We start from the raw sequence: 26,893 nt of genomic DNA on the forward strand, positions 1-26,893 counted from the left end.
CAAACCATTCAAGAATAAAAAGTGGCGGCACATTGGCTCAGTGGTTAGCACTGCTGCCTCACAGAGCCAAGAGCAAGTTTGAATCCAGCCTCAGGTGACTGTCTGTGTGGAAGTTGCACATTTTCCCTGTGTTTGAGTGGGTTTCCTCCAGGTTCCTCCCACAGTTCAAAGATTTGGCTAAGCTAAATTGCCCATAGTGTTCAGGGATGTGTAGGTTGGGTGCATTAGTCTGGGGAAATGTAGAGTAATAGGGTAGGGGAGTGGGTCTGGGTAGGATGCTCTTTGCAGGGTCGCTGTGGACTTGTTCGGCCAAATGGCCTGTTTCCACACTGTAGGGATTCTAATGTAATGATAGTGAGAGATGTTATAGTGAGCGGTATGGACACTTTTTTTCTCTTGGAGTAAAGGACAGTCCAGATGGCATGGTTGTGTGGACTATCTGATGTCAGAGTCCTGGATATCTGTTGTGGGCTAGAGAGGAACTCTCCATGGGAAGGGGAGAATCAGGGATTCTGGTCCATGTTTGTCCTAGACAGTGTAAGAACTAGGAAAAATATTCTGATGAAGGAATAAGAAAAGTTAAATGCTAAATTTAAAATGCAGAACATTTGAGGTAATACTTGCCTGAACTGCATTCAAATTGACTACGGATTAATAAGAATGGAGAAGTGAATGTGTGGCTCAGAGTGAGAGAAGTGGGTTCCAGTTGTTGGGGCCCTGGCATCAGTAATAGGTTAAGTTGGATCACATACAGTTAGGGTAATCTACATCTGAACCGTGCTGCAGCTGGCATTCTCATGAGCCATATCATTAGAGAAGTAGAGGTGGCTTTAAGCTAAGCAAGGCAGGTAAGGGATCAAATTTGGATAACTGTATTGAATCAAGGGATGGAGTAGGCAAAAGTGAGGACTGCAGATGCTGGAAACCAGAGTTTAGATCAGAGTGGTGCTGGAAAAGCACAGCAGGTCAGGCAGCATCCGAGGAGCAGGAGAATTGACGTTTCGGGCTAAAGATAGGGTCATAGAGATGTACAGCGTGGAAACCGACCCTTCGGTCCAACCCCTCCATGCTGACCAGATATCCCAACCCAATCTAATCCCACCTGCCAGCACCCGGCCCATATCCCTCCAAACCCTTCCTATTCATATACCCATCCAAATGCCTCTTAAATGTTGCAATTGTACCAGCCTCCACCACATCTTCTGGCAGCTCGTTCCATACACATACCACCCTCTGTGTGAAAAAGTTGCCCCTTAGGTCTCTTTTATATTTTTCCCCTCTCGCCCTAAACCTCTGCCCTCTAGTTCTGGACTCCCCAACCCCAGGGAAAAGACTTTGTCTATCTATCCTATCCAAGGCCCTCATAATTTTGTAAACCTCTATAAGGTCACCCCTCAGCCTCTGACGCTCCAGGGAAAACAGCCCCAGCCTGTTCAACCTCTCCCTGTAGCTCAGATCCTCCAACCCTAGCAACGTCCTTGTAAATCTTTTCTGAATCCTTTCAAGTTTCACAAATGAAGAGCTTTTGCCCGAAATGTCGATTTTCCTGCTCCTCAGATGCTACCTGACCTGCTGTGCTTTTCCAGCACCACTCTGAACTAAAATCAAGGGATAGAGTTGAGGCAGGATGGCAGAATACTAATGTGGAAAATGAAGGCCAGACAATGACAGGAAGGGACAGAGAGGGGGAAAAAAAAAATCCAAGATTATACCATCAGCCAAAACTAGATGCTGTGAAAATTTTATTTTAAAAAAACCTCAGTTTCTGAATGTGTGTTGCATTCATCACAAAGTAGGTCAGCTCTTAGTAAAGAAATTGAAGTAAATAAATATGAACTGGAAGCAGTTATGGATGTGTAGCTGCAGAATGATGAGCATGGAGTTCTGAATGATAAAGCACTCAAGAAATACAGTGGAGGGGCAAATTACTGCAGATGCTGGAATCTGTACTGAAAGCAACAAATACTGGGGATCATGGCGGGTCAGACAGCATCCATGGGAAAGAGAGCAAGCTAATGTTTTGAGTCTATATGACTCTTCATCAGAGCTGAAGTGAAGTATGGACGGGGCAGCATTTATACTATAGTTGGGTGGTGATGGGGTGTAGAGTGTATTTGTCCCCCAGCACTCTACACTCCACCACCCTGCCGCCCCAACAGCTCCCTTCAACCACAGCATAAATGCTGTCCCCTCCCCACCACTTCACCTCCCCTCTGAAGAGTCATCTAGACTCAAAATGTTAGCTTGCTTCTCTCCCACGGATGTTGTCTGACTCGCTGTGATTTCCAGCACTTATTGTTTTCTGTGTGATACAGCAGCGCCCTACGGCCCTTGATGTTCCGGCCTTCTATCCTACATTAAGATCAGACTAAGCTACTTATCCTTCATTGTACTATCTTCCATGTGCCTTTCTTCCAAGAGATGCTTAAATGTCCTTAATATATCTGATTCTACTACCACTAGTGGCAGTGCATTCCACCCACCCACCACACTCTTCTGACAGAACCTACCTTTGACATCTCCCCTAAACCTTCCTCCAATCACCTTAAAATGCTGCTCACTCACGATAGGCATTTCTGCCCTGGCGGTGCACACTCAATCAAAAGTTGCAATGGTGCAATTGTATGAAATGACCTTATTTCAAGAGGTCAGGATATTGAATTTGTTTGGGTAGGGATATGGAAAGGTAATATATTAAAAAAAACTTGTGAAATGATCTACAGCCCCTCACACAGTAATCACTATGTGGGAAGAAGCATGCGCGTGATTACAAATGTCTGACTTATGAACATTCATAGTTATAAATGTGATCTCCTTTATATTATTCTGCATTGCATTCTGACTTGCATATGAATCAGCTTGCAACTCCAGAATCAAATCCATTTGCAATCTAGGGACTACCAGTCAGGAGAAATGTTGGGTGCTACAGATAAAGGGATGGCAGCAATTGTGGGTGATTTTAATCTAGTTATAAACTGGCAAAATCAGTTTTGGAGAGCAGATATTGTGTAATGCGATAGGATTAATTAATGATCTCACAGTAAAGACGCAGTAAAAACGATTGAATGTTACATCCAGTTTGAAAGGGAGAAGAGCAGATCTATATCCTTCTGCAATTTAAAAAAATGGCAAAGATGTGGGTGTGAAAGCTGAGTGAGTTAAAATGAACTAGATCATTAGGACAGGAGTGTCAGACATTTAAAGGAATATTTCAGAACAAGTACGTTTCCTATATAAAAAAAATTCCAAGGGGTGGATCCAGTAACTGAAGAATTTGAGGATATCAAATTTAAGAAAAAAGCTTGTCATTGTGAAATGGTGAATAACAAGTACTATGACAGATCAATATCTAAATAATAGCAGAGCACTGCTAAAACAATAATTAAGACAAATAAACTAGAACATGTGGAAGCTACAGAGAAATGTAAAAACAGACATCTAAACAAAGGAATAGGAAAAATGTTGGTCTTTTTAGAGGGCAAGAATGGGGAGTTATTTGTCAATTGTTAAGAATTGGCAGCTGTAATGAATAAACTTTTGTCTTCACTGTAGAGTATGCAAAAAGTTACATTTAATATCTATAAATCCAGAAGTTGAAGGAGGAGGGAAACCTGGTGAAATTATAATCACTACAGTTACAATCAGTAAATGTTGTGAAGATGACATGGGAAGTTGCAAGTGGATATAGATAGGTTGAGTGAGCAAAAATCTGACAGGTGGAGAATAATGTGGTGAAAATCCAAAGTCATTCATTTTGGCAAGAAAAATAAAAAGGTAGAGTATGACTTAAGCCATAGCAATGGAAGTATTCAGAGGTCTAGAGGGATTTAGATACTCCACCGAGTCACAGAAAGTCAGTGTGCGATTTAGCAAGTGATTTAAGAAGGCTAACTGAGTGCTGTCCGTTATTAAAAGAGGCATCAATGTAAGTTACATAAGACATTGAACATGCGGCCATCAGTTTATTTTTGAGATTCCCTGATCTAATGAGAATCTAAAGTTATTAGAGCTTTATGAATCTGTGGGATCCGGTACACAGATTAGCCTTGATTTTATTGAATGTTGGAGCAAACGTAGAGGGCCAAAAATCCTACTTCTACTTCTAATTTATTTGCTTGTGCATAAAATCTTTTTTATGGTTAGTATTTACAGACAACTTAAGATTGCCAGGTTGTGAAGCAGCCATGAGCCCACGTCTACGGCGGGAATAGGTTTAGGAATATTCTGAGCTTGAGTATGGGAGCATCAGATGTGTAGTTTGCAATTTTTGAAATGATTTTGTAGCTTAGCTTGAGATTCAGGTTGTAAGTTTAGTTGTTGAGCTGGCAGGCTTGTTTTCAGATGTTTCATCACCATGCTAGGTAACCTCAGTGGGCCTCTACTTATGTGTCTTGGTCTCTTAAGGTGGGTGATATCTCAGAGGATGGTAGATGGGGTCCACATTGATGTGTTTATTGATGGAATTCCAGTTAGAATGCCAGGTCTCTAGGAATTCCCATGCATGTCTCTGTTCAGCCTATCCCAGGATAGATGTGTTGTCCTAGTCAAAGTGGTGTCCTTCTTTATCTGTGTGTAAGCATACCAGTGATAGTGGGTCATTTCTTTTTGGTGTTCGTCTATCTTGGTGACTAGTTTTCTGCCTGTCTCTGACATAGTGTTTGTTGCAGTCCTTGCAGTGTATTTTGTAAATTACAGTAATTTTGCTTGTTATGTGTGATATTTTAGGTTCATCAGTAGCTGTTTCAATGTGTGGGTAGGTTTGTGGGCTACCATGATGCCAAGAGGTCAGAGTAGCCTGGTAGTCATCTCCGAGGTGTCTTTATATAGTAACTTGGCTGGAGTTTCTAGGCATGCTGTGACTACTTGTTTGGCTTTGTTGTTTAAAAATCGGCGGACTGTGTTTATCAGGTATCCGTTCTTCTCGAACTTGCTGTATAGGTATTTTACTTCTGCTCGTAGTTCCTGGGCGCTGCAGTGTGTTGTGGCCCGTTTAAATAATGTCCTGATGCAACTCCGTTTGTGGGTGTTGGGATGATTGCTCCTGTAGTTAAATATTTGGTCTGTGTGTTGCTTTTTTGTCTTTCAGAGTTGATTCTAATGCTACTAAGAAGTCCTTTTTGTTCATGCCTCTGCAGTTGCAGTTCATCCCTCTTACTAGGACGGTTTTTTCCCGTGTCTGTTTGTGACCGGTCTGATAGGTTTTTAATCCAAACTACTGAATTGTCTGTGTGGGAAAGCAGGACAGAGCATCAGCGCTTCACTGGAGGCTCGCTGATGACATTACCTCACATGGTGATGAAACGTCTGAAAACACACCTGCCAGCTCACTGAGCATTGTACTTCTTACTGCTTTGGATATGATATCAGTATCTGTGATCTTATTACAGGTACATACCATGGAATCTCCATGAGCCACAGAAAGGAATATTCAATTTCAAAGACAACCTTGATTTTGAGTAAGTAATTGCACCCCCGTTTCCCCCCCCCACCACCACCTTTCTTGTTGTTGTTGCCTTTGTTTCCCTTCATCTCCTTTTAAAAGCGGTCTTTTTTTTTTGGGGGGGGGGGAGTGGAGAGAGTTAGTGAGCTCATCTTTCACACACAAATGCAGTAGTGTTTTGATTTCAACTAATTCTGAACCTTATTGAAGGTTATGGTATTCCCTGCAAGCGTCTCTGAACTGTTAGGGATTGAACCTTTTGATGTGGCGGTATGTGAATGGCCATTCTTAAGTTTTACATTTGCAGAAACTCAGATTTTTCTCCACATTACCAACCCCCTGCTCTTTTCTCTGGTCAGTTGTCAGGTTGGGAATGCCTAGAATAGAATATTCTTTATCCTTTATTGTCACATGTACTCAAGTACAGGAGTACAGTGAGAAGTACACAATATCGCCTCTGGTGCCGCCTTGGGTACAAAATACCTAGGGTACAAATCTGAGATACAAAAAGTGGAATAAAGAAAAGTTGTAATACTTTAGTGATTTATAGTGTAAGTTAAGAAATGCGACATAGTTAAAAGGATAAACATTGCAGTCAGCTGAATTACAGATAAACATTACATTGTAGTAGCTCAGTGCAGGGGCTTCCACACGGGACTGACCAAGTCCAACAACTATCTGCACCCTGCTGCAGGCCTCCAGCCTGCTCCACTCTGTCTCTCGGCCGCCGTACACTACTCAAATACACACCCTGGCCTAATCTGTGGTTGGGTTCACCATTCTAAACGGGGCTTGAAAATTGGATTTCCTCAATTGTAATCGTTTTGGATGTGTGAGGTTTAAAAACCCAATGAAAATAGTGTTAAACTTTTGAGTGTCCAGAAAGAAAATGGAAAGCCTACTAATGAATCTGGAATATTTTGAAAGATGAAGATAAAGAATTTTCAAAACTGTGTGTCTGAAAACAGGCAAGATCCAAAATTGACTTGGTCCCGAGGTTGCTGGTTTTGGCACACTGTATCGGTACTTGTGAAATATATTTGATGTTGTAGTATAGAAAGATATGAACTGTTTGATTTTGTCCGTTATAAAGTTTCTACTGTTCCCCAAAATGGACATATACCACTTCGCTAAGTTCGAGAGAATTTAGATGTTGTAGGATATGGAGCAGACAGTGAATGCAAGTGTAAAGTTCATTCATCTCTTAAACACACTACATTTAATCACTACTTTGTTCAAAAGGATCAACATAATTATTTTGTCTCTTAGGGCATATCTCACATTGGCCAATGATTTGGACTTGTGGGTCATTCTGCGTCCAGGACCGTACATTTGTTCGGAATGGGACCTTGGTGGTTTACCCAGGTAAATACAACGGCAATCAGAAAGAGGAAACTTTAATGCTGCTATATCTTTTTTCTCTTTGCTGAAAATAAATTTTCATCAGTCATCAGTGTGGATGTCATCCTTCCTCACATTTTGATGGTTTATAAATGGACTGTAGCATGTCACAGAATAAAAGCATATCGATGGACTCAAATCAGTTTAAGCTGAGAGAGCAATGCTTGGATTGCAATAACTTAAATTATTTTTAATCAGGCAACTCTGGGGGATGAGGGGCATGAGCCTGGGCCTTTTACACCAGAGCTGAAAATGTGTTGCTGGAAAAGCGCAGCAGGTCAGGCAGCATCCAAGGAACAGAAGAATCAACGTTTCGGGCATGAGCCCTTCTTCAGGAATGAGGAGAGTGTTGCCAAGCAGGCTAAGATAAAAGGTAGGGAGGAGGGACTTGGGGAAGGGGTGATGGAAATAGGTGGAAGGAGGTTAAGGTGAGGGTGATAGGCCGGAGTGGGGGTGGGGGCGGAGAGGTCAGGAAGAAGATTGCAGGTTAGGAAGGTGTTGCTGAGTTCGTGGGTTGGGACTGAGACAAGGTGGGGGAGGGGAAATGAGGAAACTGGAGAAATCTGAGTTCATCCCTTGTGGTTGGAGGGTTCCTAGGTAGAAGATGAGGCGCTCTTCCTCCAGCCGTCGTGTTGCTATGGTCTGGCGATGGAGGAGTCCAAGGACCTGCATGTCCTTGGTGGAGTGGGAGGGGAAGTTGAAGTGTTGAGCCACCGGGTGGTTGGGTTGGTTGGTCCAGGTGTCCCAGAGGTGTTCTCTGAAATGTTTCGCAAGTAGGAGGCCTGTCTCCCCAATATAGAGGAGGCCACATCGGGTGCAGCGGATGCAGTCCCCCAAGTCCCTCCTCTCTACCTTTTATCTTAGTCTGCTTGGTACACACTCCTCATTCCTGAAGAAGGGCTCATGCCCGAAACGTCAATTCTCCTGCTCCTTGGACGCTGCTTGACCTGCTGCGCTTTTCCAGCAACACTTTTTCATCTCTGATCTCCAGCATTTGCAGTCCTCACTTTCTCCTTTTATACCAGAGGTAGGGACATTGCCTTCACAAGAGATCTCTGCTAGTTTTTAAAATATTCATTCATTGGATGCTGGCTCAGTGTTTATTGTCTATCCCTAATTACCCCTGAGAAAGTGATGATGAGCTGCTTTCTTGTACTTCTGTAGTGTGACAGGTGTAGGTACACACACAGACTGGTGTTCAGAAGGGGGTTCCAGTAACAGTGAAGGAATGGTGATATAGTTCCAAGTCAAAAGCCATGGTAAGGATTATTGCAGAGAAACCTGTGCAGCATCACAATGTAGACAGGGATAAGAATAAAAGTTGAGAAGGAATTATTGCACTTCAAGGGAGTCTTTGAGCAGGGAGAATTCTGGCTTTGCCACAATGAAGTAGCTGGCATCAGATAGTATTCTCACTTTCTATCCTTACTTTGTAAAAATATATTATTAATTGTACACTTTCTGCATTTCTTGTTATACACTTTCAAGATGATAAGGTAGAAGACTGTCCAGTATTATTACAGAAGTCAAATCTTGTGTTTGTGTGATTTCTGTGACAGATTGGAAGGCATTAAATGGCAGGTGGAACTGTTAAATAGTTGAAGTAGGGGTTGGGGCTTTAATCAGGTTTCCTTGTTCAAGAGCCCCATCTGTTGGCTGAGTTTAAAAATTGCTCATTTTTTTTCAGATGAAACATACTTTTTGTTAATTTTAGATTTTTTTTGCAGTTCTGCAGTGCTTTACAGTGCCTCCACTGGAAGCAGAGAGTGCTCAAATTATGTGCAGTAGTTTACAAAGATGTTTTCATTATAAATATGGACATGATTTATCATGGAAATAGTTCAAACAACGTGCACAAAAGCCTATGCATAGTCATATATGGATCTATTTGACCAGTAAGCTTTTAAAGCAATATACAATTCTGACACTTAGCCTTGAAAGTAAGTCAATATTAAGTAGCATCCTCGAAGGTAGTTAGAATTTCCAAACTTAAATTTTTGCTTATTTAGTGCACAAGAAAATCTTGCGAAAACATAATTACCAGAATAAATGACGAACTCATAATTTAACTGGCTGGGATTATGATAAAAATCCTACCTTCTCAACCTCACCCTTTTCCTATGACATGGTGACCCTCAAGTTAAATTCACTCATCCCTAATGAGTGCAGCCTTGTGGTCTGCTTGGATTATGGTGACTTCACTTTTAATTTAGTTCCATGTTTGGTACGTCCAAATAAATCCTTTTGAATTTCCAAATATAATCTCCTGGTATCATGGTATGACAGTATGTTGAGAAGATTTGTCGGCAGAGCGCCCACAGTGTTTCAAAGTACTGGTGTAGAGGAAATTTGTGGCAAGGCAGTAATGCCACTGGACTGGAGGCCCAGGCTTGTGTGGTAGGGATATGGGTTCAAATCCTACTTGGGCAGCAGGTGATGTCTAAGCTCAGTTAATAAATCTGGATTGGTCTCAGTTATGGTGATCATGACAAATATCTCTCATAAAAGCACACCTGTATGTCTTTTAGGGAAGAAAATCTGGGTATCTGTTCCAGTCGGACCCACATTTAACTCTGGATCAACAGTAATGCAGTAATTCTTGAATATCCTCTGAAATGGCCCAGATCAGCCACTGTGTTCAAGGGCATTTAGGGATGGCAACAAATGCTGGCCTAGTCGCATCCTTCTAACAAGAAAACCAAGATATCGAGGCTGAGTGTAGAGCGTTGTCTTAATTTGGTTGATTTTGCCCATCTTTTTCAATGTCAATTCTCTTTTATTTTTTCCAGATTTTGTCAGTGTGGTATTTATCATAAAGTAACACAGGCATGGTATCTTACAGGCTGCATGTCTGTGCTGTTTAGTGACAGCATTGCTTGTGACCAATCATGATCGCACACCTGCACATATTCTACACCTCCCATTCTGCATACATTCTGAATTAATTCATGCAGTGTTGGGTAAGACTTCTGTAAATAGGAGTAAATAGACATTTTCTTAATTTAACCGTGTTGTAATGGGCTGTCTTTCCACTTAACAGAAACCTTTATAAAAATGACTGCATAAGCACTTTGTTCATCACCAGTTGTTAACAGTTAAAGTGCTTTTTTAACCATTTATGTTTTCCCCTACAATGACAGGTAGCTGTTCATGTTTGATCTTGTTACGGCAGTAGTATCAAGTCTTTTCCAGTCTTTTGACATGGGAGGATATAAAATCATAGAATTTTACTGTGGAGAAGGAGACAATTTGACCCATTGTGTCTGTACCGGCACCTGAACGAGCTACCCAGCTCATCCCATATTCCAACCTTATCTGTGTAGCTGTGTAAATTTATTAGCATTTTCGAATGTATATCTAGCTGCCTTTTGAAACCTCCTGTGGAATCTGCTTCCACCGCTCTTTCAGGCAGCACATTCCAAATTCCCTCAACCCTTGTGTAAAGATGTTTCTCCTCATCTCACTCATAGCTTTCTTGTTGACAATCTTAAATTTGACCCCTAGTTACTGATATACCAACTTGTGGAAACAGAATGTCCTCTTCACCCTGTCATAATTTTGAGCACCACAATTAGCTTACCTCTTAATCTCTTCTGCTTTAAGGAGAATAATCCCAATTTCTCTCACATTTCCTTGTCTGTAAAATCATTCTGAAAGTCCAAATAAATAACATCCACAGCACTATCCTCATCCGTTGCCTGTGTCACTTCATCAAATAACTCAATCAAATTTGTCAGACATGACCTGCCATTAACAAAGCCGTGTTAACCGCCTGGTATTATTCTCCTCCAAATGTATGTTTATCGTATCTCATATTCTGGCCTTTATCAGTTTTCCTGCTATTACATCAAACGAACAAGTCTGTCGTTCCTGGGTTTATAAATCTCCAGTCCCCTGTTCAGAGCGACTTGGAAAATTTGAAGAACATTTTTGCTGTTGTTCTACTGCAACCTGCTATCCTTTCCTCATGTTATCTCCTAATCTTTCCTATTCCAACCTTAACCACTCTCCTGTATTTGAGATACTCGTCCTAATTTCCAGTACTTTTACTAGTCTGGTAATAAGATCACTTTCTTCCTTATTTTCTCAATGTCCTCCAGGGTACTCTAGCTTTTAAGACCTTTTTTTCTTATATGTATGTAGTTAGCCAGCACCCTATTCATCACTCCTTTTGAAATCCTTCCATTTTTCATTCACTGTTCTATTACCAAAATGTGTTTCTGATCAACCTCTTCCAATTCAACTTTTAAACCTGTCAAACCTGCCCATTTGCAGCCTGGAATCTTACTCAGTGACTTACTTTTATCCTTTTCTAACTTAAAATTGAACCTTATTGTATCATGATCATTATTTCCCAAATGCTCCCTCACTCTGACATACTCCACTTGTCTGCCTCATCTTTCTAGGACCAGATCCAAGACAGCTCCTTCTCTGATTGTCCCAGAAATGTACTGTTCCAGAACGTTCTCCTCCATAAGTTACAGGAATTTCTCCCCTATGTGCCCCATACTCTTCCTTTTTCCCAATCTACCCTGGAGTATTTGAAATCGCCATCCACCACGACTCCACTTGACCTGCAGATTTCCATAAAGCTCTGTTTTACTTCCTCCTGACTATAATAAATACCCACAAGATCACTGTTTCCTTTCTGTTTCTCACCTCCAACCTTATCTATTCTAACTGTCTTTGAACAAAATGCAATGATACTATCTTTGACCACTGCTCCACCTTCCTGTTTACACATCCGTTTCTATGCTAAGTATCCAGCTATGGTCTTGAGCAATGTTTCTGTGACGGCTTCTGTATCGGATCACCCTGAGACTCTGCTGTTTCTAAATCACAAACAAATTTTCTAACCATTCTCCCTCCCTCTCCTCCCTCTCCTCCCTCTCCTCCCTCTCCTCCCTCTCCCTCTGTCTGTCCCCTGTCTCATTTACCCCCCCCCAACTCCGTTTTGAGGGGAACACTCCAGTAATGTTTGGGGCTTATTTCGTCACTACTGTCAGTACTAATTCTAAAGAATAATGAACGTTGCGGGAAACTGATGATCAGTAATTGTTTAATTTAATTTAAATTGTGATTTGTTTTTCCTTGTAGTTGGTTGCTGAGAGACAAGACCATGAAACTGCGCACAACTTATACTGGATTTACTGATGCAGTTGATGACTTTTTTGATGAACTAATTCCTAAAGTTATTCCTTTTCAGGTGAGCCTGACCAATCAATTAGTTTTTGTAATCTTGTAACTGTACAGCCAGGACTCTTGAGAAATACTGTTTATGTTGTAGACTTTATTCAGGTTGCATCTATTGTTTGGACTTGGCAAGCTGACGTTCTAGCAACTGGCATTTTATGTGATCCAGATACTTTTGATTTACAATCTGTTAAGCATTGTTTTAGGCCGATGACGTACTTTCTGACCTGGTTGTATTCTCTTTGTTAACCAACCCTCATCATGTCAAACATTGACTTTCTTACAAGTAATTGCACTAAGCCCAAAGCTTTGTGAAGATATAACTTTTTTTTTCTTTGTGATCTTAATGCTTTTCTACAGTAACCATTCCTGGTTTATATCTAGCAGTTCCTCTTCAGTTGTGTGTGAATGGACATTTTCTTCCTGTTATGACCCCTCTGTTAGTTAAAATTAAACCCGCAGAAAAGTTTGCCTCGCCTTGTGATCTGATAAAATGTGTGAGTGACCGAGAACTACTAACTTCCACCATGTTAAAAAAAAAATTTAATTTCCTAACACTAATAGTGAACACTAAACAAAAACTATTCAGAAATCTAAACTCCCCTTTTTCTGAATTACTTGTTATCTGACTCCAATTCTATTAAAATGCTGTACCAATACCGCAATTATTAAATGTTATATTAACTTAATCTCAAGACTGCACAGTCTGTCTTCTCCATAGTCTTCAGTTTTCCGTCTGATATCCCTTGGTCATTTTTTTTTCTTGTTAATGCGAGTATGTTTTACATGAAAAAGGTACCTTTTGGTAGAGGGTGTTTTCTGGTTTCTTTGAGAGCAAGATGTTAGATGGGCAGCTAGCACTCTGGCTCTACGTCAGTTGCAGTCTGACAAATTTTCAAAATACTGGGTTTACATACCACCCCCCCCCCCCCCCCCCCCCCCCCGCCAATGAGATATTGCATTCTTATAATTTGATTGGTTTCCAGGTGCCAAAACAAGAAAATTCAAATTCCATTGGCTTCTGGTATCCTGGGCGTAATTTAAACTAAGTGGTCAAATTCAAATTGTTGTCAAAACAACAAACAAAACTCAGGTATCCATTTAACAGCCATTTGCTACATCTATCTACTTTGGAACAGCTCGTATCCAGCCTTTCCATTCGGGCAGCTGAGCCTGCACTTTAAGTTTGCTTCAAACTTCAGAAAATGCTTTTAACTTTGTAACAACCTTAAATCCATCATCTTCTCCACATTGTCTTCTCTACAATCCTCCATAAAACTCTTGACTAGTTATTGGTTACTTCTCCTAACATCTCCCCCTTTCTCCTTGGCAGCAATTTCTTCAATTGTGGGGGATCACAGAAATGCAACTCATTTCTTAGAAAAGGAAGCCTACCACCCTCACCTTGTCCAGCTTGCATATATATCCTGTCCCCACATCTGTGTACCAGTCTAGCCAGCCAATTGGTTGTGTACAACCCACTTAGTGGTTCAAGGAAAAGGTTGTAAATTCATAGACTCCTAATCTAGACTCTAATCTAGACTCCTAACTGACTTGGGTGAATAATCGGAAGGTGCCTGATACAATATGACACTGTATCCTTGCAAAATATCAACACTTTCCTGAATGGAAAAAGATTGGTTGAAAGAAGAAATAATGGTGACGCAAAACATGAATGTTAATCATTAAAATAACTTCCCATTTTGTTCTCTTGTTCTGCAGTACAAAGAAGGAGGTCCAATCATTGCTGTACAAGTAGAAAATGAATACGGTGGCTATGACAAAGATCCAAAGTATATGAAATTTGTGTATGAGGTAATTTTATTTGTTATTTTGCTATGTGAATGAAAATAATGTACCTTGATGCCATTTTCAGTCTTGTTTCCCACTCTGTCCATCCAGGGCCTGAACAACCAAGCAAGGTTGGGCTGGGGTGGGGTGGAGTAGTGGTTGTGGTAAGGAGGGAGAGAGACAGGTAGGTGAATGATAGATTGTTTCCCAGGTCAATGTGAGCTCAACTGTGGTAAGGGTTTTGAAGAAGAGTACAAAATGTCTAAATAGTAACTTGTTTTTTGAACTCTTATTCCCTCTTGTGGGAGAAATCTAGACACCGGGCCTTTTCCTACGTGTTTCCTTCGGGTTTAATGCTTCAGTATTCACCTTTTTAAAGACTGTACTCAGGACTGATCAGGAAGTACTTCAGGTGAAGAACAGTACCTCAGTATAGTTAACTGAGTTGCACAATGGAGTCAAAAGCTCTTCATATGTTGAAGAGATTGTTGACCTTTTGAAAGCAAATCATAGGTTTCTATAGGATGAAATGCATGAGTCCAATGACGTTTCTCCTCTGCATTTGTTTGAAATTCCAGGTTAAACGAGTGGTGAGTAGTGGAGGGAAGGGATTTGACAAACTGAGTTTCTCTTTCTTGTCTCTTGTGCCATTATGGATCCAACCTTCTAGTTGACAACCGTGCATTTTGCTATATAAAAGATAGTTCCATGCTGCAGCATCATCAACATTTCTGCGATATTCATACCAGGAACTCAGAACAAATTTTGAACAAATAATGAAGAATACCTTCAATAATTTGAACTTGTTGTACATATCAAATGGATCAACCCTGCTGTTGTAATGTTATGTAAACTGGTGTTTTGAAGGTGTGATTAGCATTCATTCTACGCTGTTGTGTACAGCCTTATCTGTTTAACATGTTGGTTAAAATTATTGGATTCATGAGCTGTCCAGGAGGAGAGTCACAGTCCTACTCTCACCTGCTGGAGATATAGCTGAAGTATTTGTGTGCTGATTTACCAAACCTTTGGGTGGGTGAATATTTCTATTGATTAAATACAGCTCCCTCCCTAATATAGCACTATGCCGCATATTTACATGTGCGGGACTTCACTCACCTTATTCCAAAGGTCGATGAACTGTTAATGCTATCAATAATGTGAAGTCACTTTCCAACTTGCACTAAATGCATGAGAGTGTCATTCAAACATGTATGTCAGTCATACAGAGGAAGGTGATGAAGTGGTCCCTACAGCCTGCCCAAACTTACTTCAGATGACTTCATTCACCAGTTGTACATCCCCTTCATACATTATAAGAATAACTCAGCATTAAACATGTATATTTTAAAGGCTCAAATGTGATCCTCTAATAATGCATGATCATTCTGAGCATCCAGCAATATAGTTTATTGTCTGTGAATCATTAAAAGGCACATTTTGTTGAAGTTTTAGTCTTGCACTTATGAATGCAATATTCATGATCACAGTTACCTAAGAGGCAGTTGATCATTTTAAGCAATTCGCAGATCACTTCAATTTAGGAAGCAGCAGTTCAGTAAGAAATGAGAATGCTTTGCTTATCTTGAAACTGTTCTGGACACTGGAGAGGCAGAGGCAGTGAGCCACTACAGTTTAGGATAGTGGAGTATTCAGCCTTGATGTTACTCTGCATTTGGTGATAGTGAAATCTGTTTTTACCTCGAGCTGATGTTTCTCTCTGTGTCTCTCTCTCTCTCTCTCTCTCTCTCTCTCTCTCTCTCTCTCTCTCTCTCTCTCTCTCTCTCTCTCTCTCTCTCTCTCTCTTTCTTTCTCTTTCTTCTCCCTATCTCCATCCCTCTCCCTCTCCCTCTTCCCCCAGTTTGTTTGTTTCTCTTTCTCCCGCTCACATACCTGCTGTCTATGCGTGTGTTTCATTCAAGTCACTCTCTCGCCATCCATCGGCCTGTCTCCCTCTCGATCTGTGTTTGTGTCTTTGTATATGTGGGTAAAAAGGTACACATGGCATCCTGTAAATCTTGGACAATAGTTCAATGTGGTATCACAACCTCAGTGACTCTTCTGACCTTTCCTTTTTGTTTGCATTTGCTAGAAGTTTGGAAAACTAGTTCCTGCTGTTACAGCAGTTAAATGCAACCTTACACTGTGTGGTAAATAATAGGAACATTCCATTTTAAAGGGACCCCAACTTCTGTCAACATTTGACAAGAAATAACAAGGTAAAGGGAATATAACATTTATGTTGGATTAGAGGATTGTGGTAATTAGTTGGCAAATGGACTCTGACTGGTAAAGGTGTTGCCATGGCGAATGCACAAGTATGAAGATGATAATTGCTTAGCATATTGATGAGTGCAAGACATAAAGCTTCAACAAAATGGCTTTTCAACTACACTGTTATACCAAATGACAATTTGGAAACTTTTAAAGATGAAACACTGACTTCTCAACGTTGCAAGTATTGCCCAGGCCACCTTGTTTGAAGGTCTTGCAAGAAGTTTGAATAAAGAGACCCAAAGTAATTTATCTTTTTAATCCCGAAAGGCCCTAGCAAACAGAGGGATCTCAGAATTATTCATGACTTGCGACAACAAAGATGGGCTAAGTAAAGGATCAATCGCAGGAGGTAAGTACCATTTTGGGAGATAAGGGAAATGATTGATTTTATGTAAATATTCATCATAATTGCCCAGGAAACGAGGCACATGAATGGTGTACATGCAAAAGGTTATGTATAAAGCAACTTCGGTTTGTTTTTTTTAAGCACCAAACCTAGTGAAATATCTTTTAGGTATGATCTATCAGTTTTGAGAGAGAAAATTTGGTATTGTGTAGCATGGCATTATAAACAGCTGTAGTCAGATGATTCATTAAAATTTTTGTCCAGGCAGCCTAAGACTTTTTGCCAGATTCCCTAACAATTGATTGTTTATCCACCTCTTGTGTGTACTGGAAGATACATATATTAATGCACAGTGTCTTGTTCTTTGAAGTTAGAGAGATCATGAACATACTGTCCCTTTTTGAACTTCACAAAACAGGTGACAGCCATTCTGTAATACGTTGCTGAGCACAGTTCAGTGACCAGTTAACCTGACTGGTGGATCCTTATCCACCAACATTTAAACAACCGCTTAACTAGGTGTTGAGAAGTGGTGGGGGTGAGAGGTGAGGTTCCCAAGAGTCTGAATAAACATATTTTGGTTGCATCTACTCAACTTGGCATGTTCTTGCAGCTTTCTGCATGTGCTGTTGATGTGAAGCACTGACTGTCGTGTGATAATAAGTGCTGTGACATCCATCCATTGAGTCCCTCTATACTTCCCATTGCCTTGGGAAAGCAACCAATATAATCATGCATGCATACCTGTGTATAACACCATAGCTCTAAAATTATTCAAATAACATAAACTTCATTGAGCAAAATGATCTCCCGCATTCTTGGAATCTTGCATCTTATCCTCCAGACTATGCATTAGTGCTTTCTAAACCTTTCCTGTCTGCAACCCCATCTTCAGCCTTGAAGGTTGTTATAACCCCTAAATGGAACCCGTACTGTGGGTGACTAAGAATGTGAGAGTCTCTTAGGGAGTATAGCTGTTATAACTTGTTATGGACCAGGGCAGACCCCCTTATAACATTTCATGAAGGAAGCCAAGACCCTCCCTTTTCTAGCAGGTGTAGTGTGGGTATCTAGGAGTGATGCAGCTGGTCAAAACTCCTCTATTTTAAACAAAACAGAATTTATCTACAATGTACTGAATAAAACACAAACAAAAGAGAACAAAACAACTTAACCGATCTGGAAACCCAACAGACTACCCCAACAGCCCCTTGGCAAAAAGGTAAAATCAGAAACAGGTTCTTACAGGAGAGATTCAGCATGGAACACCTTCCATGTAGCTGTTTCTTTAGGATTCCCAGCTAACACCTGACCAGCAGCTCCGAACAGCCAGACTGCTAAAACCCAAACCAAATCAGACTAGAGAAAAGCTAAGCTGGGAAAACTGGCCATTCCCCTTTCATTGTACAAGTTTTTTTTAACTTTGAAAGCCTTTCATCTGAGGCAGTGTCTGATGATTGTAATCAAATTGGCCCTAAAACCCATCCAAACCAGACAAATCAGAACCTGTGTCTTTATGACCCCTCTGAAAAATATCCAAGGACAACATAACCTTGGTAAAGGGGCAGCATAATCACACCTCCCCTTTTTTAAAAAAATGTGAACCATTAATATCCAAAGATGGCTTCATTTTAAAACCCCTTAATCTTACACTTTTAGTACACTACAACACCTACATACATTCCATTGACTTTAAGCATGCACACTAAATTCTGTTACAGTCTGTTTTACTCCCATCAATAAATGCCTCTGTTTCTCTAAGTCTTGACCAATGCTTCAGCAATCACGTTTTCTTATCCTGCCAAATGCACAATTTTCAAATTAAACAATTGTAACAACAAGTTCCATCTGGAATTTTTGTCCTTAAATTTCTCCACAAACCTCAATGGGTTATGAACAGTGTATATGATTGTCTCAGAATCGTTACTGGTAATATAAACATTGAAATGTTGTAACGCCAATACCAAGCTGCAAGTCTCCTCAACAGTTGAATATTTTTGCTGATGAATGTTCAGTTTCCTGGAGAAATATCCAATGAGTCTTTCTATCTTCACCATCTTCCTGTAAGAGCACACCGACACCCACATCACTCTCATTTATAGCCATCTTGAATGACTTTGCAGAATTAAGTGTAGCTGACACTGGGGCAGTGGTTAGCACGTTTTCAGGCTGTCACATGCCTCCTGATAGTTCACTGTCCACTGAAACTTCTTGATTTCTAAAGTAATTCAGTGAATGAAGCAGACACACTGCTAAAATTTGATAGAAATTTCCAATAAAATCCACTCAATCCCAGGGATCATAGTACTGCTCTTTTTGTCGATGGTATAGGAAGTTCTCCAGTTACCTTTTGTTTTCACATCCCTTGCAGCCATTTGTCCATGTCCAATAACAAGACTCAGGAAGTGACTTGGGCTTTGGCAAATTGACTTTTAGGTAGGTTATCACCAAGCCTGCCCCCCAAAGTTGATCTTATAAATTTCTTATAAATGTGGCAAATGAACCTTCCCTGTGTGACTAAAAATCACCAGGTCATCTATGTGTACACAACACAGTTGGGTGATCGGACAATGACCTTACTGGTTAATCTCTGAAATGTGGCTGGCATGTTATTCAGACTTTGAACTAATACATTCCCTGTGATTCTATAAAAGCCGAAATTGTCATCACTCTTTTGGACAAAGATTCCTGCCAGTATCCTTTGAGCAAGTCCAACTAAGAAATACGAATTGCTAGTGTCACCTTTTCAGCAGTTTTCCAAGTGCGGAATCGGATATGCATCTGTCTTTGTAACTGCATTGACTTTATGATAGTCTCTGATGTAACTGTTTCAACTGGTGACTTTGTGAGCTTGTTATCACACGGTTGGGAAAAATCCCAGGATATCCGTCCTGCAGTCGTTCTGTTAGCTGAGTTTCCACTGGCTTTTCAACCACAGTAGGCAGCGCTCCTACTTGTGAACCAGCTATGTTGTTAGCAAGGACAAATTATATTCCTGGAGCTGAGTGTTTGTCCAGGACTCCTACCACAACTTTTCCACTCTTCACTGAACACTCTAACCTCACTCTATATAGTTGAGTGCTTCTGTCTTGCTGTAAATTCCAGTTACTCACATGTTTTCTAGCAATAGTCCTTCAGAGGTGCACATCTCCTCATCTTTCAACATCATAGATTGACATGATACTGTAACTCTCTCTGCTCCTGGCCTATGCGCGTATACTTTATACTCGCAGGTATATGGTTTAAGAAGATCTTGTGCTTCCTCCTTAACCAACCTCCGACCAACTTGTACATTCTGGTGCAGCTTTTTAGCCTCCACTGTGCTTTTTGTTACCACTCCAACAAGATTCACTGGCTTATCCTGTTTTCCTACATCTGGCTTCCCAGTGGTTTTCCTAACCCACCAACACTGATTTTGTGTGGCTTACTTTATTACAGTGAACACACAGGAGCTTTTTAAACTTCTCTTAAACAACACCTTCAAAGGTTTACTTTTTACCCTATGATAAGTTATCCTTATATCTTCACAGATCTACCTTTCGCTTTTCCACATGAGGATCTCTCTCTCTCCTGAATTTCTGTTGAAATTGATGTTGGAAGCTAAACTTTAATTTATGGGCCAACTCATAATGATCAACCGTTTCAGCTGCTAATCTTGCCGTTTTAACTCTCTGCTTTTCCACATGAGTTCTCACTACTTCAAGAAGTGAATTTTTGAACTTCTCCAAATTAATTGTCTCTCTAAGAGCATCATAGGCATTGCTGTATTCTTAATGCCCGAATCCACTTCTTAAAATTAATTTGCTCGATTGTTTCAAACTCAGTGTAGGTTTGACCAGGGTCCCTTCTTAGATTCTTGGAACGTTGTGCGTAGGCTTCTAGCACAAGCTCATACACACTTAAAATGGCTTTCTTCACCTCCTCATACTGTTACGACACAGGGTAAACCCTCCTGCTTAATATAAATTGGCAACACAGAAAAGATTTATCCCATGCAGTAATCTGTGAAAATTCAAGAAGCTAACAACTATTTCAAGTAAAAATTAACAACTTTATTTCTTAAAGTATAACAGAGAATACTTAACTAACAACCATTTACAACTCCTTCCTCTAACCTATCTTTTACTTTCCCCTCTACAATACTAGTCTGATAAAAGCCCCCGATTAAGATTTATCAAAAATTCAGGTTTTCAAAACCAGCCAGCTATTGAATCTTCTATTTGGATCTTACTGTCGTCTTTTCTTAGGGATTATGCTTCACAGGTCACAGATCAATAAAGGCACCTTTTCAGAGGGCTATTTTTCAGGCGGTCTCTACATGCTGGTGGTATGGCGGTTCTCCTCCCAACTGTTCAATTTTCCCTGGTCTTATACCCCCAAAACACCACATTGTATCATTGGCTTTTAAGATTGTTAATATACTCAATTCAAGCTTGATTGGAGTGTTTCTTTGGAGGTATAAATTAAACTGATTGGCCTAATTAGAGTCTGGTTTTGTCTCCAGGCAACCAGCTACGCTAACTACTGGACCAAAAGGTTACATTATATTATTTTTTTAGAACCATTGGTGCTGTCAGGTAGTTCTGTTGCTTTTAACTCTCTAAGGTACAGTATGCCCACATCTTCATAACAATACATCCCAAGTACCTCACTAGCTCTACCTGCAAGTTTTGTTTGGATCAACAAAACCCCCATGGTCATTGGCCACTGCTTTTGTTTAGCCACCTTTTTCAAATGAGATTTCCACATCCTTCTCATCAAATTTAGGCAATGCTTGAATATATTTCAACAGTTTCTCACCGGGCCTTTGGATACCATGGGTTTGCTCGTCCTCATCAGGCTTATCTTTAGCTTCATTTCCATCATTTGGAGCTGACTTTCCTGTCTAAGAGCCAGTTTCTGAAGTTTAAACTCCCTATCTTTGTTCTTTTCTGCTCTCTCGCTCCCTCTCTCTCCATTTCTTGTTCTGCTAAAGCGATCCGATCTTTCTCTCTTTGCTTTTAATCGTAATTCAAACAGTTTCATTTCTTTGGCCCCCTTCCTTTCTTTTGCCTTGAACTCAAGCTGCTTCATTTTCAATTGAGTTTTAGCCATCTCTCAAGATTCTGTTGGTGTTTCAAGCAAATTTAAATGCTGAGCTATTGCTGTAATCATCTCCTTTTCTTAAGGAGACCGCTCCAACTCCAGATTGTCTGCTAATTCCAGCAGCTTGGTTTTATTCACCTTTTGTAAAAGCCCCAATGTCACTCTTTCCACCCCCAGAAAACTCTCGGTGACTGAAAGAGCCATTACTTAGACCAAGCACTGTTTGAACCAACCTAATTCAACACCCAGAACAAAAGACAATGCCACCTACCATTCGCTGCCTCCACGTCCAGCAACCATAATCCCAAATTGGAACTAAAGAACAAATCCCACAAAGAGCCCCTAATCTGTTATGGACCAGACCCCCTTGAAATATTTCAAGAAGGTAGCCCAGACCTTAACTTTTCTAGTTGTTTTGAGCAGGTGATAAGTGGATATTTCAGGAGTGATGCAGCCGGTCAAAACCCCTCTGTTTTAAACAAAACAGAATTTATTTGTAGAGCACCGAATGAAACACAACACAAGCAAAAGAGCACAGAATACGGAATAGCTTAACCGATCCGGGAACCCAACTGACTACCGTAACTTAAAGGCGCTGTTCCAAATGCAGTCCCCATAAACGCCCCCTTGGCAAAAAGGTAAAAGCAGAGACAGAAGAGTTGTCAGAGATTCAGCATGGAACGCCTTTTATATTAGATTCCCTACAGTGTGGAAACAGACCCTTTGGCCAACAAGTCCATACCGACCCTCTGAAGAGTAACCCACCCAAACCCGTTTACCCCTGACTAATGCACCTACTACTATGGGCAATTTAGCATGACCAATTCACCTAACTTGCACATCTTTGGATTGTGGGAGAAAACTGTAGCACCCGGAGGAAACCCACGCAGACACAAGGGGAATGTGCAAACTCCACACAGACAGTCACCCGAGGTGGGACTTGAACCTGGGTCCCTGGTGCTGTGAGGCAGCAGTGCTGACCACTGAGCCACTGTGCTGCCCATGTAGCTTCTTCCATGTAGCTGTATGTTTTGGATACCCACTGACCAGCAGCACTGAACAGACCAGACAAAAACTGAGCTAGGAGAACTGGCTTTCACTGTACAAGTTTTATTTTAAACTTGAAAGCCTTTTGCCTGAGTTAGTGTATATTAGCTATATTCAAATTGGCTCTAAAAACCCATCCAAACCAGACACATCAGAATCTGTGTCTTTATGACCTCCCTGGAAAATAAACCAAGGGCCACGTAACCTTATTAAAGGAGCAGCGTCCTCACAAACTAGATCAGAACTTCACAATGACCAGAACTGCCTCCAAATTTGTGATCCCAAAATTTCAGTTTACAACCTAAGCTCTGCTGTATAGAATCATTGAGTCCTACAGCACGGAAACAGACCCTTTGATCCAACAGTCCAGGCCAAACATAATCCCAAATTAAACTGGTCCCACTTGCCTGCTGCTGGCCCATATCCCTCCAAACTTTTCCTGTTCATGTATCTATCCAAATGTCTTTTAAACATTTAATTGTACCCGCATCCACCACTTTCTCAGGAAGTTCTTTCTACGTGTGAACCATGCTTTGTGTAAAAAGATTTGCCTGTTGTCTTTTTTAAATCTCTCTGATCTTACTTTTAAAATGTGCTCCCTAGTATAGAAAGCCCCTATCCCAGGGAAAAGACAACTGCCATTAACTGTCTGTACCTCTCATTATTTTATAAACTTCTATCAGATCACCTCTCAACCTCCTATGCTCCAGTGAAAAATGTCCCAGCCTATCCAGTCTTTCTTTATAACTCAAATCTTCCATACCCGGCAACATCCTGGTAAATCTCTTCTGAATCTTCACCAGCTTGGGAATATCCTTCCTGTAACAGGGCAACTAGAAGTGGACATGATATTCAGACAACCCCACATTATGCACGTGGTAAATTGTTCCTATTGAAGCTATAAATTTAGGAGGTAAAATAAATTGCCTGTTTGCGCTAATCCTTTTTGATGCATTTACAGCTTTACCAACTATCAACTTTCAGAAGCTGGATTCTGGAATGACACTTATGAAAAGTCTAGCAGTAAGATTATTTTTATATATTCTCCTTGTTTGCTCAAGATTGTTAGTTGTGGAAAAATCTGACCATGTCTTGAACTCTGAATGTGAATTAACATAATAGCACATCATTCCATTGTTAAAAAGTTGGGTGGAGCATGGGGATTGCAGGCACTGTTCAGGCAACTGCATGACTGAGTTCACAAACACAGAGTTCAGCTCTCAGCTATATATCTACATTTGTCATTCAGTTCTGAGTCAGTGAAGTGCTGACAGAAGGGTCTTAGAGCAACAGTAGAATGTTTTAGTACAGCTGTGGTGAGAGAAACCTTTCAAGTTGGTACACTTATGTCAGAACTGAGAAGTGTTTGTGAATGTAACTGTTCCTAAATCTGCTGAAGGACAGTGGTTGGGGAAACAGCAGACCAGGAGCCAAGACAAATACTGAGGAAGCTCAGTGATCTTGGGGCAGAGGAGTAGTCAGTCCTTCAGCTTTTTGACCCCGCTTCGCCATTCCATAAGATCAAGGTAGACAGGCAGGAGGCAGGCGTACACAGCAAGCCAGGCACACCCAGCGGGTGGAGAAGTTGAGGTTTTGGGTGTAACCCTTCTCCACCACCTGATGCTGCCTGGCTTGCTGCGTTTGCCAGCCTCCTGCCTGTCCCTCCTGATGCTGCCTGGCTTGCTGTGTTCACCAGCCTCCTGCCTGTCCCTCCTGACGCTGCCTGGCTTGCTGTGTTCACCATCCTCCTGCCTGTCCCTCCTGATGCTGCCTGGCTTGCTGTGTTCGCCAGCCTCCTGCCTGTCTCCCTTGGATTCCAGCCTCTATAGTTTTTTGTCTCGTCCCATAAGATTATGGCTGATCTGCTTGTGGTCTCCTCTCTGCTCTCCTGTCTTGACCACATTGTGCATCTCAAAACCAATCCTACTCTGCCTTTGAATAAATTCATTCAATAACTGGTCCAGCCTCCACTACTTTCTGGGGAAGATAATTCCATATACTCATGACCCTCTAAGAGAAAATCATCCTCTTGATCTTTGTCTTGACCTGTTATTCTGTAATTATGTCCTCTTCCTGTGGTATCCCCACACGAGAAAACCTTCTCCCAATTATTCACTCAAACAAGACACTCAATCTCTTCAGTTGCAATATGATCACCTCTCATTTCCTCCAAGCTTCAGTGAGTGAAGGCCTAACTTGTCCATCCTTTCTTCATTAGTTAATGCCTTCATTACACTCCATCTGGCAAAGTTCTGCCCACTCACTCAACCTCTCTGGATCCCTTTGCACACTGTTTACTTTCTCTGGATAACTTATTTTCCCATTCCTCTTGGTAGCAACAGCCTTTGGCTGTTTGTCCAAGTCATTGATGCAGATTATAAGTCGTTGATTCCTGTGACACTGCACTTGCCATAACTAGCCAATCTGAAAACAAATCCCAATTATCTTTACTCTCTCCTTCCTTTTAGCCCATCAATCCTTTAACCATGTTTAATATGTTATCTCCTCCAGTGTGCTTTTATCTTGTGTGGTAATCTTCCATGTGACCTTTGAGGCAGGAGAGATTAAACAACATAAAATTGGGTTGGATGGTTTCTTCTGGTGCTGTCACTTTTCTATACCCATTGATTCTTAAAAAATCTAATAGTGAAAGATGATAGTAATGAGACAAGCAAAGAAACAAAGATTGGTCGAGAGATGGTATAAAAGTGAAAAGCAGAATCACCAGCAGTTCTTGTTCACAGGAAGGCTGTTCAGCTATAACACCATAAGCAGGAAACAGCTGTTATATTAATTTAATGGTTTTATATTATAGAACTCGTCATTTTAACTTGATGTAGTGGGACAACATTCAGAAAATTACAGAATCTAGAAGGTTGGATTCTTGGTTTACATTCGTCTTAGCCAGATAATGGTATAGATGCTTTTGATAATTTCAGAGCCCTGGGTAAACACAGCTTCTATCGATTGCTAACCAAAGATGCATGCAGAGAGTCACACATCGCATTTGTGTGAAGTTTCACTCCACAAATTTGCATCTGGGCTGGAAAGCCATCCACAGTCGGTATTCAAAGATCAAACTGTCAATTGAGAAATAAGCAGCGGGACGAGGAATAACATATTCTCACCATAGAATTAACTCCGTTAATGATGAGGAGAAGGAAAAGGGAGCAGATTGAAAGTTAATAACTGAAGAAGCAGAGCCTACAATCTATAAGTAGTTTCCACTAACTCAAATGTTGATGCTCCCATTGTTGTCTATCCCCCTCAAACTTTGTCTTTGTGTGTATCAATTTACAGTGATCTCCTTCTGAGCAGTAAATATTTGTGTATTACTCCCTCACTTTGTAGCCTGGGAAGCCTAAGATGGTGATGGAGTACTGGAGTGGCTGGTTTGACCATTGGGGAGGTGATCATCACGTCTATCATGAAGGTATGTTCACTTCGTTTGAACTTTATTTTCAATTCAGTTTGTCCCTTTCTATTTGGCTTGGCTTCAGTAAATGATATTTTCTGCTACTTCAGTTACCCGTGGTAAGTATAGTGATGGCTGGGGTTGCGAAAAGCAGTTTGCTTTTAGCTTGAGACAAAAAGTCTGCTGGATGCTAGAATCCAAGCAGGAGACTGGAAGAACACAGCAAGTCAGGCAGAATCAGGAGGTGGAGGAGTCAATGTTTTGGGTGTAACCCTTCTTCAGGACTGGGGTTAGATGAAGGGGGAGGTGCAGGTAAAGGGGATGGCGGGGGCAGGGTGGTGAAGTGGGATAGTTGAAGACAGGTCGAGGGTATGACCTGGTTGGTCGATGGGAGGAATGAATCCCGTTGGTGGTAGGGAGGGGGTGGGGTTGGGATGGGAAGGGAAGGGAGGTTAGTTGAAATTGGAGAACTCAATGTTTATTGAGTCCTTTTGGGCTGTAGGCTGCCCAGGCAGAAGATGAGGCCTTGTTCCTCCAAATTGCAGTTAGGTTTGTTGTGGCAATACAGGAGGCCAAGGATGGTCATGTCAGAAAAAGTTGTGATATGGGGAATTAAAATGGGCGGTGACTGGGAGGTCCAGTCAGCCTCTGAAGGCCTGGCTGAGATGCTCGGTGAACTGTACTCTGTTTACATTTGGTTTCACCGATGCAGCGAAGACCACATTAGGAGCACCTGTCTTTGCAACCATCCCATTCCTCAAGGCCTGCAGATACATTTTAAACTCTCCAAATTTGGACCCACCTTTGATGTTCCATTTCGCAATCCTCCAATGCCTCCACGAGCAATTCTCTCTCCGGATTCTCCACTCCACTCTCTCGGTGACGCAGAGGCACCTCC

At 41.1% G+C, this 26,893-nt stretch overlaps 1 protein-coding gene across 1 annotated transcript in view; it reads left to right on the plus strand.

The window, feature by feature from the left end:
• LOC140494123 (beta-galactosidase-1-like protein 2) overlaps positions 1-26,893 on the plus strand; it is an 88,034-nt gene that overhangs the window by 24,810 nt on the left and 36,331 nt on the right. Inside the window, exons 3-9 of the mRNA XM_072593138.1 lie at positions 5,388-5,456; positions 6,710-6,805; positions 11,939-12,047; positions 13,757-13,849; positions 16,370-16,451; positions 23,542-23,603; positions 25,932-26,013. Coding sequence (XP_072449239.1) covers positions 5,388-5,456; positions 6,710-6,805; positions 11,939-12,047; positions 13,757-13,849; positions 16,370-16,451; positions 23,542-23,603; positions 25,932-26,013 — 593 coding nt within the window. The remainder of the gene's footprint in view (positions 1-5,387; positions 5,457-6,709; positions 6,806-11,938; positions 12,048-13,756; positions 13,850-16,369; positions 16,452-23,541; positions 23,604-25,931; positions 26,014-26,893) is intronic.

This window comes from Chiloscyllium punctatum, chromosome 23 (genome assembly GCF_047496795.1).
Source record: "Chiloscyllium punctatum isolate Juve2018m chromosome 23, sChiPun1.3, whole genome shotgun sequence".
In the NCBI taxonomy this organism is placed as follows: Eukaryota; Metazoa; Chordata; class Chondrichthyes; order Orectolobiformes; family Hemiscylliidae; genus Chiloscyllium; species Chiloscyllium punctatum.